We start from the raw sequence: 13,052 nt of genomic DNA on the forward strand, positions 1-13,052 counted from the left end.
CCACATTGCAATCAGTGCAGACAGGGATAACTGCTAAGCTCTCTCAGCTGATTGCGGTCAAACTTGCAGCCAACCCCTGAGGGTTTACCCACAACCAGCTGAGATGAGAAGAGCCCCATCTAGGTTGAAGGCACGGGTGCTGCTAGCATCCTGTTCGTTAACCTGACTTCAGATTGAGCTGTAGGGCAGCAGGAGCAGACTTCTCTACCTGAAACCTGTATGAAGCAGACTTGTGCCATAGAGAGCTTGGTGCAGTAGTGCACATCGAGCCTGCTTTGGGGACGGGGACCCAGGAAGTGCCTGAGGAGAGCCACAGAGCATGTAAGTGCAGAAGAGCCCGAGCACCAGCCTTTCTGGAAGGTGTGCAAGAAAAGCAGAAGCTCTGTGTCAGCTTTGCTCCATTTGCCAGAATGGGAGGCAGGGAGACCATCAGCTATTGTGCCCTATAAAGGGGATCAGCAGACAAAATGACACAGCCTGGGGGAGGATATGCCTTGTTAAAATCTCCCTGAAATCCAATCAGGAATGGAAAAGGATGCAAGCAAAGTATGAGCAGAGGCCCTTGAGACAGGCACTTCTTGCAATCACTAGAGTTTGACTTAATGTCGTTCCCAAGTAAAATATGGGATAGATTTTACATTAAAAGCGAACAACATGACCCAGCAAAGCCTTGTTAGATATTGGCTAAGTGTGGCATTAAAACTTCGAGGGCATTTAAAAGTGTTCTCTCTAATGTACAAAATGTATTCAGACTAATTCCTTAAACGATTGCATTGTTTAGTGCTGAGTAACATTAGCCAGCTTGTAAAAGGTAAATTGCAACCTTAGCCCTTCCCTTAACTTGATTAATTTTGATCACTGGAGCTTGTTTTAGCTATTATCTTTCCCAAGTGATTTCCTTTTATGTGCTGCCATTCGCAAACTGTTAACATGCAAACAGAGATGGTATGGAAACGCAATACTTGACAATAGCATGTGCAGGCTCCTTTATGCACTATTAAAATGATATGGTCTTCACTCAGAAGGCTTAATTGAAAAACAATTATACTGCAAAATGCTTTAGATTACGATTAATCAAGCCCTGTCAAAGCCAGTAAAAATGCATGTTACTGACAGGAAGCAAAGCCATTGTATTCTGCCCTCTAGTAATTTTTGCTGCGCTCTTACCTAATGGCAATATTCCATAGAGCGCTATTAGCTGTCTGACATCTGCAAGAGAGGGCATTGGCTCTGTATCTGCCTGACGAAGTGTGGTCCCCAGATAGCTGTACTCGCCTGTAGGGAGGAAGCACGGGCTTAATAAATGTGACAGTGCATTGTTATAAAATGCATAACTCAAGTAATGAAAAACTACCATAGAATACCAATATAACGTGCTCTCAGCCAACCCAGTACTGTCAAGGGACAGGGACTCAAACAGGGCAATATTGTTGTGGAATGTGGCCCTGAGAAATTTGAAAGGTGAACTGCAAAGGAAAATGAAGTTAAACACACTGTGGACTTTCCCTTCCAGACTGTGGAAGGCATTCAGCAGAGCAGTCAGTCTCGAGTAACCTTTTAAAGAAACTTTGTGGAGAAGAATCATTAGTAGTACCATAAATCACACTGCTGGCAAAGGATTTCCAGATTTGGGATTTTGCAGGGCTGGAATCCCAGTGAACCACGCTCTATCTAAAGGATTTCAAAAAGGGGGAAGAGAGATTTTTAACAAGCTTTTCTCTGGCTGCATCACATCTCGACTTCTCAGTATGTGAGACATTTAAGCGTGTCACCTAATTTGGTGGGGCTTTTTGCTTTTTTGCAGTTCACATTTTTGGTTTAGAAAAACCTCCACAAAACAATCCAAGAAAACTAAGAGTCACTGACATGAACTGAAACGATCTAATCTTGCCTCAGCTCTTGTTACAGAGCCATAATCACATTGCTTGCCCTGTCAAAGTCCATATACAAGACATGTTAGAGAACAAAGATCCAGAAGGATGGGCCGCAATCAGGAAAACTAGTTGTAATGATGCAGCCAATTATTATTTTTAGCATAAATTAAATGTAATTATGGTGAATATTATTGAAAAATAATAGTATATTATGTTTTATTGGAGATAAAAAGGGAGAGCACTAGAGCTCTCTGGAGCAGAGGTAAATTAGCAATGGTTAAGAGAGAAAGTGGAGTTGTAATTAGGGGGCAAAAAGGCAGACAAGCCCCGGTGCAACTGCCCCATCCCCTCTGAAGAATAAAATTCATTTCAGGTTTTATCTTTTATTTAAGGAGAAATCAAAAGAACTGGATAGGAATTAATCTTCACAGATTTAATTAGAAGGCATCAAAGGGTTTAATTGCAACTGAACATAAATCACAGTGGATATTCTCTGACTAATTTAGATAAGGTCACCAAGAAAATTAGTTCAGTGATGTCGGTTTGTCATAGAGAGGGGACATTTTCAGTGCCTTTACTTGCTGTGTAGCACAATTCCACTTTGTCCTTTTCCCAGTAAATGGAAGTAAGTGACCTTCCTTAGGCTTCAGCCCTGTAAGAAATGTGCAGATGAGGACTTCTTTTTCCGCAGGCTTTTACTGTGTCCTTGGACCCTTAGAGGGAGGGGGTTTTTTGGATTTTAAAAAAAAAAAAAAAAAAAAGCCTAGATCCAGATCCTAGGCCAACTTTAAATACCTTCTGTGTCTTGTTCTGGCAACTCAGAAGCATGACTGAGTTTGGGGAAGAGCTGGCTTTGACAGTCTGGGCCACCTCCTTGCTGCCTGCATGGGTCAGCATTTGTGTTGGGAAATGGGAGAGACCTGGCACGAGTGTAGGCAGCCGGGTGAATATTGCTAGGCTCTGCACTTCTATGCCCAGTATCTACTGCTGCTGGGAAGTGAATATTACTAATGTAACTTGGAGCAGTCCTTGTGTTGCTCTATGATGCAGAGGAGCCGAGGCTTCAAACCTCAGGGTCAAGGGAAGATGGCCCAAAGCCATCTGAGCCTGTTTCAAAGTTTGATGTTACCAGCTGTTAATTATTATCTACTGGCTAAGATGTGCTTTAAAAACATCTGTGGTAAGAAACGTTTGGACAAAAGCAACTTTGAAGGTATTGGTTTGGTGAATGAAGGAATAGCGAAAATCTTCCATTACTTTACTTCATGATCTTTAATGAGAATAAAATGGATGGAATTACTTGTTAATTCAGCCTTCCAACAGAGTGGGCAAAGACTCTGAAGGCAATAATTGGTGCTTCTAAGAGTTTGCATAAACATGGCATTTAGAGGTGATGTACAACAATCTAGCTTTTCTGGCTCAGACACATACTGCGCTAACAGACACTGGCATTGTGGCTTCTGGATGTCTGCAAATTCAAATAATGGTGGCCTTCGAAACAACTGAATCTCGAGGTTTTTGCTGCTAAGGTTTCTGTGATTTTGCTGTATGTCACCAAATGCTTTTGGAGATAGTGCTGACATGTGCAGCCTGCATGTGGCTTTTTTTCATTTGGCCTGTGTAGAACATAGGCAAGCATGTCTGACTGCAGCTGCAGGTAACAGACACTGGACAACAGGACTATGAAATGCAGAACTAGGTAGAGACACAACTTACTCAAATGAAAGGCCAGATATGCCTCAAAGCACTGCTCAAAGTTCATGGGCAGTCAGGGAAGTGGAGGTAAGGGGGTGAGTCTTCGCTGAATGAACAAATGCTGAAGGTATGAATTTTGCTGTTCTCTGGGAAATATTCTGGAGGGATTATGACCCCTAGTCTCATAGATTTGCACTGTCTTGCCAATGTCTGTCCAGTGCCTCTTAAAGGATGTCCTGGTTTCACCTCAGAGTGGCATGTGACATACAAAAACATTCAAGGCTTCCAGGTGTTGGTGCCTGGAGCTAAGCACCAGCTTTACAAACAGGTCCTGTTTCAGTAGCAGAAGTGAAAGGTACTAAACACTGCAGAAAGAGACTTGATTTGCATACATGGGTTTAGATATTCAAGTTTTAAAGTCCTGAAAGTGTAATTACTCTTGAACTCACTCTTGACTGGAAATAGGGGTCAGTGAACACTGAATGGCTGGAGGTTTGGTTAGATTAAACGCCATATTAGCTGTAAAATGTGTACTTTACCAACATAATCGGAGAGATTCACGGTCTTGGCTTTTATTAGTAATCCTTCTTCCGCTAGTTCCCTGTACAGAGAATCGATGGTCCTACAGATAAGAGACATCACTCAGAAATTCTAGGGCACTGTAAGTAAAAGCTCAGTCCTTCAATAACTGAACTAGCTTGAGAGTTATTTATGTTTCCTCAGCTTTATAAATGTGTTTTGTAGCTCAGAGGTAAAGATGATTAGTACCATCAATATGAAATCAATAAATACTGTTTTCTGCATTATAGTAAGGAATCTCTTTTACTACCTCACACACTGCATGGCTCCCTCACACCAATTCCATTACCCATTTCCAGGTGATGCAAGATCAGTTATGACTTGTGTAATAGACTCATTCATTAATATCAATTACTGGGAAATTATTTTTAAATTATACAATAATAGCAACCCTAACACTACTATACCTATTCACTTAGCTCTCCAATTAGTACTAATTCATTAATTCTTCTTGGAATGTATTCTGTTTGCAATAGACAGCCTCATCTCATCAAGAACATACTGGGAATGACTTGACAAGAGCAACCAGTGGTTTACCTACTGCAGTGTTAGGGTTGTGCTGGCTGAGGGGGGACTGGGGGGAAAACATACAGTGGAAACCAGCATAACTTTTCCAGTGGAATGATTTCTTTCTATCTCTCTTCGTGGCTGAAAATAGCTCCCAGTAATTGAGGATTTAATACACTTCCATTTGTATCTGTTTTTCTGTTGGTATGGGAAGTTCTCCACACCCTCTCTTTCAGAGTTCTATCTAAGTATTCATTTCAATGCATTTTTGGCACTAGGTTCTACAGATTGATACTGTCTCAAGGATAACATAAAATGAATAAGCCTGTTGGAAATTCTTGTTGTACTGTTAGTATAAACAATACTGATTTGAACCTTTTTAGGTCTTCCACTGTTTGTGCACTTTTCACATCCTTTTCCTTCAAAATCTGAGCATTTTTTGTCATTGTCACTTTTCATCTTTGTCACCTATCATAATTGGACGTTCTGGTATGGCTACAATAAAAATATTTAATAGCAACTCTCAGCTGGCTAATAAAACTACATATACAATTTGAGGTCTGCAGCCTTTTTCCATTTCAGCTGGGAAGTTTTATGTTTATGCAGTGTTAGTGGCACAATTAATACAGGAGTGGTAATAAGCAAATACAAAATTTAATGCCCCTTCAACAATTTTGATTTTGCCACTATGACTCTTGCTTTCATTATCAGTGATTTTTGTATTAAGTATGTGTCATAAAACCAGCAGAAGGTAGAATGGGACTAACCTGACGGTTCTGTTGGGAGCATGACTTCTACTTTTCCTGTCTTATTACTTTTACTGTGCAAGCTTAATGATGCATGCCCTGAGTCTCCTCCAAGTAAGCGTGATGTGATTGGTCTTTGTTGACTAAAGCCCCCTGTGCCCCCTCCACCATACCAAAACAGAGATGAACCTGGGCTTCTTCTCCTGGTTATTTCTGAAATGCTTCCTCTTTTCCTGCTCAGCAGGGAAGAGCAAAGCATGGAGCCAAAATGCCACATAAATTCTGATGAAAAACCAGCTACTAAAAAGCTTGTGTTCTTAAATGGCTGTATGTTGTACTAAGTTTATATATAAAGAAGCATGTATGTGCAAGAGTAATTTTAAAAGCACAGACCATGGCATTGTTCTTGCAAGAGAGGTCATGCTCTGTCATAATCCATGACGCATTTATTTTAAATATTTGCTTGAAGAGGTTTTTTTACTTTAAAGCAGGTAAAGACATCACTGACTGATTGTGTAGTGCTAGTACCCAAATGATCTAGTCCAGGTCTTGCTATGCATGTCTTTTACAAATGGATTTGTAGGGTGAATCCTCTGTGCTTTCTCCTGCAGTGATTGAGTGTGTTTGTCTTCAAGCTGTTCTCCAGCCCTGCTCTCTTGGGAACTGGGTCTGCTCCTGCCCTGCACTGCTGCTGCGTCAGCAAGTCCTAGCGGTGATCTCTCTGCGTAGGTGTCTGTGTTATGTGTACAGGTGAAAAATGGCTGGATTATCAGTGAATGCACCATGATCCCACTGAAAATGTAATGTCAAAAGAAGAAATCCTCTCAAATCTTCCAAATAAAATAAGGGTGCTTCAAAGAGCAAAGGTACACAAGAAATTGCCAGGTCTGCCAGAACTTTTATTGGTAAATAAGGATGATTTATGACAAGTACATTATACCTCAGATGTGAAGGGTGATTTATAGAGTACAGAAGCCTGTCTGCAGTGTCCCTTATCAAGCTTCAGCTGGGGTGGAAAAATCTGGCAGTCAACAAAACAGCCAGGTGCCTCTGCACCTGCGGAGAGGATGGGAAGGAGGCAAACATGTCCAATATCCTGCCTAAATGTTACATGTGCTTAGCTTTGCAACTGGAATTCACCTGACTGGAGTTAGTAGAGACTGGCCCTAATGGTGTGTTGTTGCAGAATGGGGATCTTAATTTGTATCTGTTCTTGAAGATGGGGAAAAACAAGGTCTGTGCTGTGTAGCATTAAAGCAGTGTTTTGTTGCCCTGTTATTTGTGGTGCTGTGAAGCTATTGGCCAGGTAGGGGCAGTGGGCAGGTTGTAGCTTTCACTGGGAATGCAAAAAAGGTTTTAGCAAAAGTGTATGTGCTCCGAGGTTATAAAATACTTTTTTAAGCATCTAGGCTTTGAATGGATTTTTTTTTTATAGCTGTTAGTAAAGAGGTTTTATGTATTGTAGGGCTCTTGATGCTGGTATGCGTAGCAATGTTGAGATGCTCCTTGTGTAATTAAAAAACTAAAAAGGTTAATAGCATATCTAATGCAAAGAAGATGCAGCCTCATTGTCTGAATCTCAGGTAAACAAGTTCTCTCTTTACCTGTCAGGAGTTAGATCTTCCTCCATCTCAGGTATCTTTTTCCTCATGACCATCTTCTTTTTCTGAGGACCACAAAACCAGGCAAGAATTAGTGACGTTAGTACAGATATATACATATTTGAATGTACTGAAGAAAAGTGAGGGCCAGAACAGGAAGTGTTTCAGTGTTTGAATGTGGCCTTTGTTACTGAAAGAATCCAAAGGGAAAAATCATATCCTTGAATGCTCTGAGGGAAGGAAGTCATGTCCCTGTTTATAAAAGCACAGATGTTCCCATCTGTACGTGCCTCACCAAGGCACAGGAGAGCTGGAGCACCCCTGGGCTGAAGAGCTGTGTCCAGCCTACGAGTCTCATGCAGAGCCTGTGGCAGGTGCCCTTGAACTGGGTTCTGCATGGAGTAACCTGGTGGCTCTGCTTTTCCTAGAATACAGCTGCTGAGGGAGTCTGTACACCTGACCTGCAACTGCCACCTCCCCAAGAGCACCGTACTTTCAAGCAATCAGTCCTGCTTCTTCCAGTGTAGGCTGTATATAAAAGATTCCCAGGGTCATTTGCTCAAAGAGAAAAATCTTCTCTCCTTCCTTTTAGGAGCATGACTCTGTAGTTGAGTGGGCATGGCCCTTACCCAAGAGGTAAACAGGGAGGAAAAGGGTGTGGGGTCCAAGTAACTGCTCCAGAGACTGTTCAAGCTTTTTTTTTTTTTTTCCCACATTGGGGTAAAATATATAGGCAGCTTCCTTGAGGGTCACGCAGGGTGCTTACAGCTGGACCAGGACCCAAAACCAACCCTCCCGAGTCTCTGGCTAGTATCCTAACCATTAAATACCATTCTGCCATCTCTCTCCTAATACCTCAGGGAAGAAGCTTGAAGAGGTCAGAAAAACATGACCTGTGCTTCTCTTGATATTTTCACCACACTTTCACTATGGGAAGACTGTGACTTGTGTGACTAGTTTCTTTACGTACTGTAAAAAACCCATGAAAAATATAAATAAGAAAGATGTGAATCAGTGATGTCAAGCCCCTCCATTAATTAACTGCTCACAAGCCATAAATATGATTAGGGATAATTAATAGTGGAGAAGGCATCATTAATCCATGTTAGTGCCTACCACTGGTGTCCATACTTAAGTTCTGCAAAGCACTTTAGAATGACTTCAGTGGAACTATTTACACCATGACATTTGTGCACCCTGGGATTTCTTCAATGGCTTAAATTTAAGCATGTGCTTAAATGCTTAGTTGATCAAGAAAGCTTATTCTTTCCAAAAGTTTACATTCGTTTTCCTGGGAATACAGTCATTTACTTTATTTTTTTTAATAGCGAATACTTCTGCAGAGCCCTAGAGGCTATGTTGTTCAGTTAAAAAATCCTATCCAATCATTTGGAAAATGCTGTGGTGGCTTTTTTCTAGAATGGATCAGTAATGTTCAGAAATATATCAACTGTAAGTTTTCAAGGACAGTCGCAATGTAAATAACCTATGGTTCAATCACCTGTTACTGTTTAAAATACAACAGAGATAATCTAGATGAAAATGTAAATTAAAGCCAGAACTATATGGGTAAGCTAACTGGGAAAAGGTGATGTTTTTATGTTTTGGATTAGAATAATGCAAATAACTCTGTATCTGCAGAACTACACCTCAGATTTCTTTACATAAATAAGCTTAGCAGCAAATACTTGTTAGAATATGCCAGTGGGGTTTTGTTTTAAAGGAAAAGAATGGGAAGAACAAAGCATATGTCATGCTGTTTTAACAACTGAGGAAATACTGAGACTGTCAGCAGTTTATTTCTGCTGTTCCTCCAGCTTTGTCTCTTAACCTTTCTTCCAACAAGCTAGAAATTACATATCATGAGGTCTGACTGGGGAGAAAAGCTCATTTCTACCTATGTAAAGACACTAAGCATATGTTGAATTTATTGGCCAACTGGTATTGTCCTCAAGGCAGCTTCATCAATAAAGTAACTCAAGAGCAAAACAAAAATGAACTATGCGGGGGGAAAATGTGTTTTCCTAATTAACATCAGCATTTATGGGGAAATTTGGCAAACCCTGAGATGCGATAAGGGGAAATATGAATTGTAGACAATGGCTTTCCTCCAAAATGTCTTATTGGGAACTGCTTATATTTAGAAAACGATAATGTTTAATGAATGTGAACATGCTCATCATTTATAACAGAAATCTCCTTGTTTCTATCTCTGAAATGTCAGTCTAGCTTCTGTGTAGCCATCCATTTACTTGGTTATTTTCTGCTTTGATAAGTCACATGTAGTGAACTGCATTAGTTATTAGTTGGCAGATGACAGAAGACTGCCTTCCATGCTCAGTGTGGTATCTTGTCTTACTGTGTGGGCACATGAAAATGGTTTGAGTAGTGTAGAGGTTGCTATGAGCAAACACAGACCTAATTTCAGACCAGATTCCAGAGCAGAGTGTCTCTGGCACCAGAAGGGAGAGGGTAGCCAAAATGTCTCACTGAGAGAATTGTTCCACATTGGAACTGAAGGATCTGTGTCACCCTTTGGCTGTGATGACACAAGTCCTGCTGCTATCAGCTGTCTGCAGCTACTACCACCAACTATGTGGAAAAGTAACGAGAGGAAAGTACTCCTGTGATTTAAGGGAAATGATAGTGTATAGGCAGCAGTCTATGAAGTGAGTGGATTCTTTGGATCATGGGTGATGCCTGGATGGGAGGCTGAGTAAGTGCAGATTTGCATTGTGTGTGTACCTCCTCTAGGTTGAGAAATCTTTTTCTGGCAATGCCAAGATACAGAGAGTAGTCGCTGATCCTTGAACTAAAAAAGTCTTTAGACAAAGATGTTCCCACTGATAATTAAGCTCTTGCTAAATGAGGGGCTCTGATCTGTAATCCCTGTTGGATTTAGCTATAGCATCCAAAGAGGTTACAGCCCCCACAGCTGGCTGAGAGCTATGAGTGTTAATCTCCATCAGCTACAAGAAGTCCAACATGGGTTGTTAATCACTGTCCTCAAACCCAGCCTTTCCTCAATTCTGGCTCAGCCTGTCTTCTGGCCTTATTCACTATGGCTCTTCTCTTATCAAGTCTTCAGACTGATGTCAATATTTTTGTCATAGCTATTGCTATAGTTAACCTCTTGTGGTTTTCTTTGTTTCTGTCTGGCTGCATCAAAAAGGGGATATCTAAAGCTGTGTTGAGATGCAAGCAAGGCCTATTTCAGAAGCAACTTTTACACACTCAGGTTCCCATGTCCCCTCTTTCTTTTTTTTTTTCTGAATTCTGGCCATGTCTTTGTCTATGTGTGGGGGTGTGGTCGCTTTACCTGCAGTGGGACCGGAAACAAATCCTTGGGGGAGCAGAGCAGGAAAAGCAGTACAATGGGCTTGATAACAAGTACTCTGATAAGCACTCAAATGTAACTTCCAGGTCACTAAATGCAGAGAGCAGAACTGTCAGCTCTTATGTTGGGTGGAAATCCAGTTTAAAGAAGTTAGGTCTGTGGTGGTTTACTTGGCTGCTGATTCTCAAGAGAAACACCCTTGGCTGTAAGCCCTCTAGGTACCATGGTTGGGTACATGGCATCTATCTAGAAAAAATACTTGGTGGGTTGTGTTGAGCCACCCAAATCAGAAGCTTGGGCTGTGAGCAGAAAGGGGTGTACTCAGAACAACAACATTTCACTAAAAAGTTTGCACTGGCATGAGGATGCCACCAACTTTTTAGAAATCAAATAGTTTGGTAAATGCTAGTCCTTTCTCTTTCAGTTCAGGTGCTTTATAAGAGCCTTCTCTAGGCTGAGTGGGGACTTATACCTTCTGACATCCCTTTGCCAGCTTTCCTAGACATCAATGTCTAGGAAACAACTCATGAGGAGGCAATCTCACTTCAAATCTTTCCTTAGCCTGTTTTTACACAGGTTCTTACAGTACCAGCTTGCTGATCCATGGCTGGGCGGATGACAAGCTGCCACTGCACACAGTGAAGAAAAATGCAATTTGCAGCAGAGCTGAACCACGTTCCTTTGTTTCTGTTGTATCCTCATCCCCTCTCCCTGTGACAGTCATCAGATCAAGAGCTATCTGAAACAATCAGAATCCAGCACAGTGTGTCTCTTAACAAGGACTCTTGTGCTCTATACTCCATCAATGCTGGACCATAAGGACATATAATAGTGGGACAGTCTGTGGTGTTAGATGCTTCCAACATGGACAGAGGCACAGGATCTGTGCCTCACACGACAGCAGTGTGGCTTGCTGCATATTATCAGAAAAAGATTCGTGTTGGAAGGGACCTTAAAGATCATCTAGCTCCAACCCTTCTGCCATGGGCAGGGAAACCTTCCACTAGATCAGGTTGCTCAATGCCCCATCCAACTTGGCCTTGAACACTTCCAGGGAGGCACAATCTAATTAGTTTAGGTATTTTTCAGACCAGTTTACTGGTCTGAAGACCTGTTTGTAATGGGAAGAGCAATTTGACTTTCCACTCCAGATGATTCTTCCACAAAGGTGGCAAAAGGGCTTTTTATCTTCAGGGGCATTAAGAGCAATTCTTCGTAGGGTTAAGTGTCACCTTTTAGCATTAACTGGTATTTGAAGGTTTGGGAGTCAGTGATAAAGTTCAGCCTAGAAAGTACAGTGCGTGGAAATAAAGGAGTGGCCTACTGATATGCCTGGAGCTGTTAAATTTTGTTTATTTAAGACTAGAGACATGTGAAACACTGACTGGGAGGGAGTTTCTGCTTTTCCTTTAGAGTGCAATTCTAAAATTTTCTTGCCGATTCGTCCACAGAAGGGGCTTCCAAACAGGGTTTCATACTCAAATTACCTCCTGTGGGTAAGACAGGTTTGTTTGGGGTTTTTAATATGGATTTGACGGAATTTTTAAAAGTTGTAAACTACTTATCCTAAGGTGTGCTTGAAAAGGCAGAGGACATCTATCCTGAACACCCCTGGGTAACGACTCTCCCTGACAACAAAAAAAGCCCCAGTTCTACTGTGGTGTCTACCTACAAAGAATGTAGAAGAAAACCCTCCTTACAACTGACAGGAGGCCAAATGTGGCATTGTGAATTTGGGGTAACTGCCCCTAGGCAGAAAATTCAATTTTTAAGAGTTCAACTTAAAAAAATTACCCTTGCTACCCATTCCCCACTGACAGAGTGCAGACAAAGGCTTGATTTTTCTGAAGAATGTAGAATCCTTCTGAGAATGCTTTTCTTTGCAGAATATCCCTTTTGGGTGGAAAAAAAAAAGTTTTACATCGTGCTCCAGATGTGTTCATGGCTACGATGAGAATCCGAACCTGCTGTTATTTCACATTGCATAGTTTGGGGGGGGGGGGGGGGGACACGACACATATGGGACCTAGGATGTGGTAATACATGCCTTGAAGTACTGGAGGCTTTTTGCTGAATAACAAATTAATAAGCTGCTTCCAAAACTTGCCAGCTCCTATTATTTTTGTTATATAGGCCAGATTTTCATAAAGCACACCTGAACTCTGTCTGCACAGGTATGTACACACTGTGTTGGTTTATGGACTGAGATATTTATGCAAACACTAATTAGAAAAGGACTTTGCCAACACCAATTGGACTTTTCAAAAAGTTCTGCACAAGGAAGATATGTTTTGGATAAAACTGGATACCTCCTTCCATTCCCCACCCATAAAATAGAACTGTTTTTCTTCTGAGAAAATCTTTAGGGATCTTGTATTATTTAATTAGTACTTCTTTCCTCTCTTCTTCCCTCCCTCATTCTCTCAGGCTACTGGCACAACTTGGGAAAACAAAAGTTAAATAACCTCCCTCCACCCAAAACCCTTCCAACACTATATTGAAGGAGAAAAACCCCACCCCAGCATAAAGCTTTGTCATTCCAATGTGACATTTTGAAGCAGAGTTTTGACCAGCTGACCTGAACGCATCTGCCCATGGCAACTTTGGGAAGATTGTTGCAATATTTTGTCTGTATATCTTAAGCCTATTTTTGAAACAGATTTAACAATCCAACTGGTATCAGCTTTCAGAGTCGCTCCAGTCTTGCATTATT

General features: G+C 41.3%; 1 protein-coding gene across 1 annotated transcript in view; it reads right to left on the minus strand.

The window, feature by feature from the left end:
• The window catches only part of DRC11 (dynein regulatory complex subunit 11), a 110,674-nt gene that overhangs the window by 24,297 nt on the left and 73,325 nt on the right, over window positions 1-13,052 (minus strand). Inside the window, exons 12-14 of the mRNA XM_074910269.1 lie at window positions 7,006-7,067; window positions 4,109-4,191; window positions 1,168-1,275 (exon numbers count right to left, since the gene is read on the minus strand). Of these exons, the coding sequence (XP_074766370.1) occupies window positions 1,168-1,275; window positions 4,109-4,191; window positions 7,006-7,067 (253 nt within the window). The remainder of the gene's footprint in view (window positions 1-1,167; window positions 1,276-4,108; window positions 4,192-7,005; window positions 7,068-13,052) is intronic.

This window comes from Athene noctua, chromosome 7 (genome assembly GCF_965140245.1).
Source record: "Athene noctua chromosome 7, bAthNoc1.hap1.1, whole genome shotgun sequence".
NCBI lineage: Eukaryota > Metazoa > Chordata > Aves > Strigiformes > Strigidae > Athene > Athene noctua.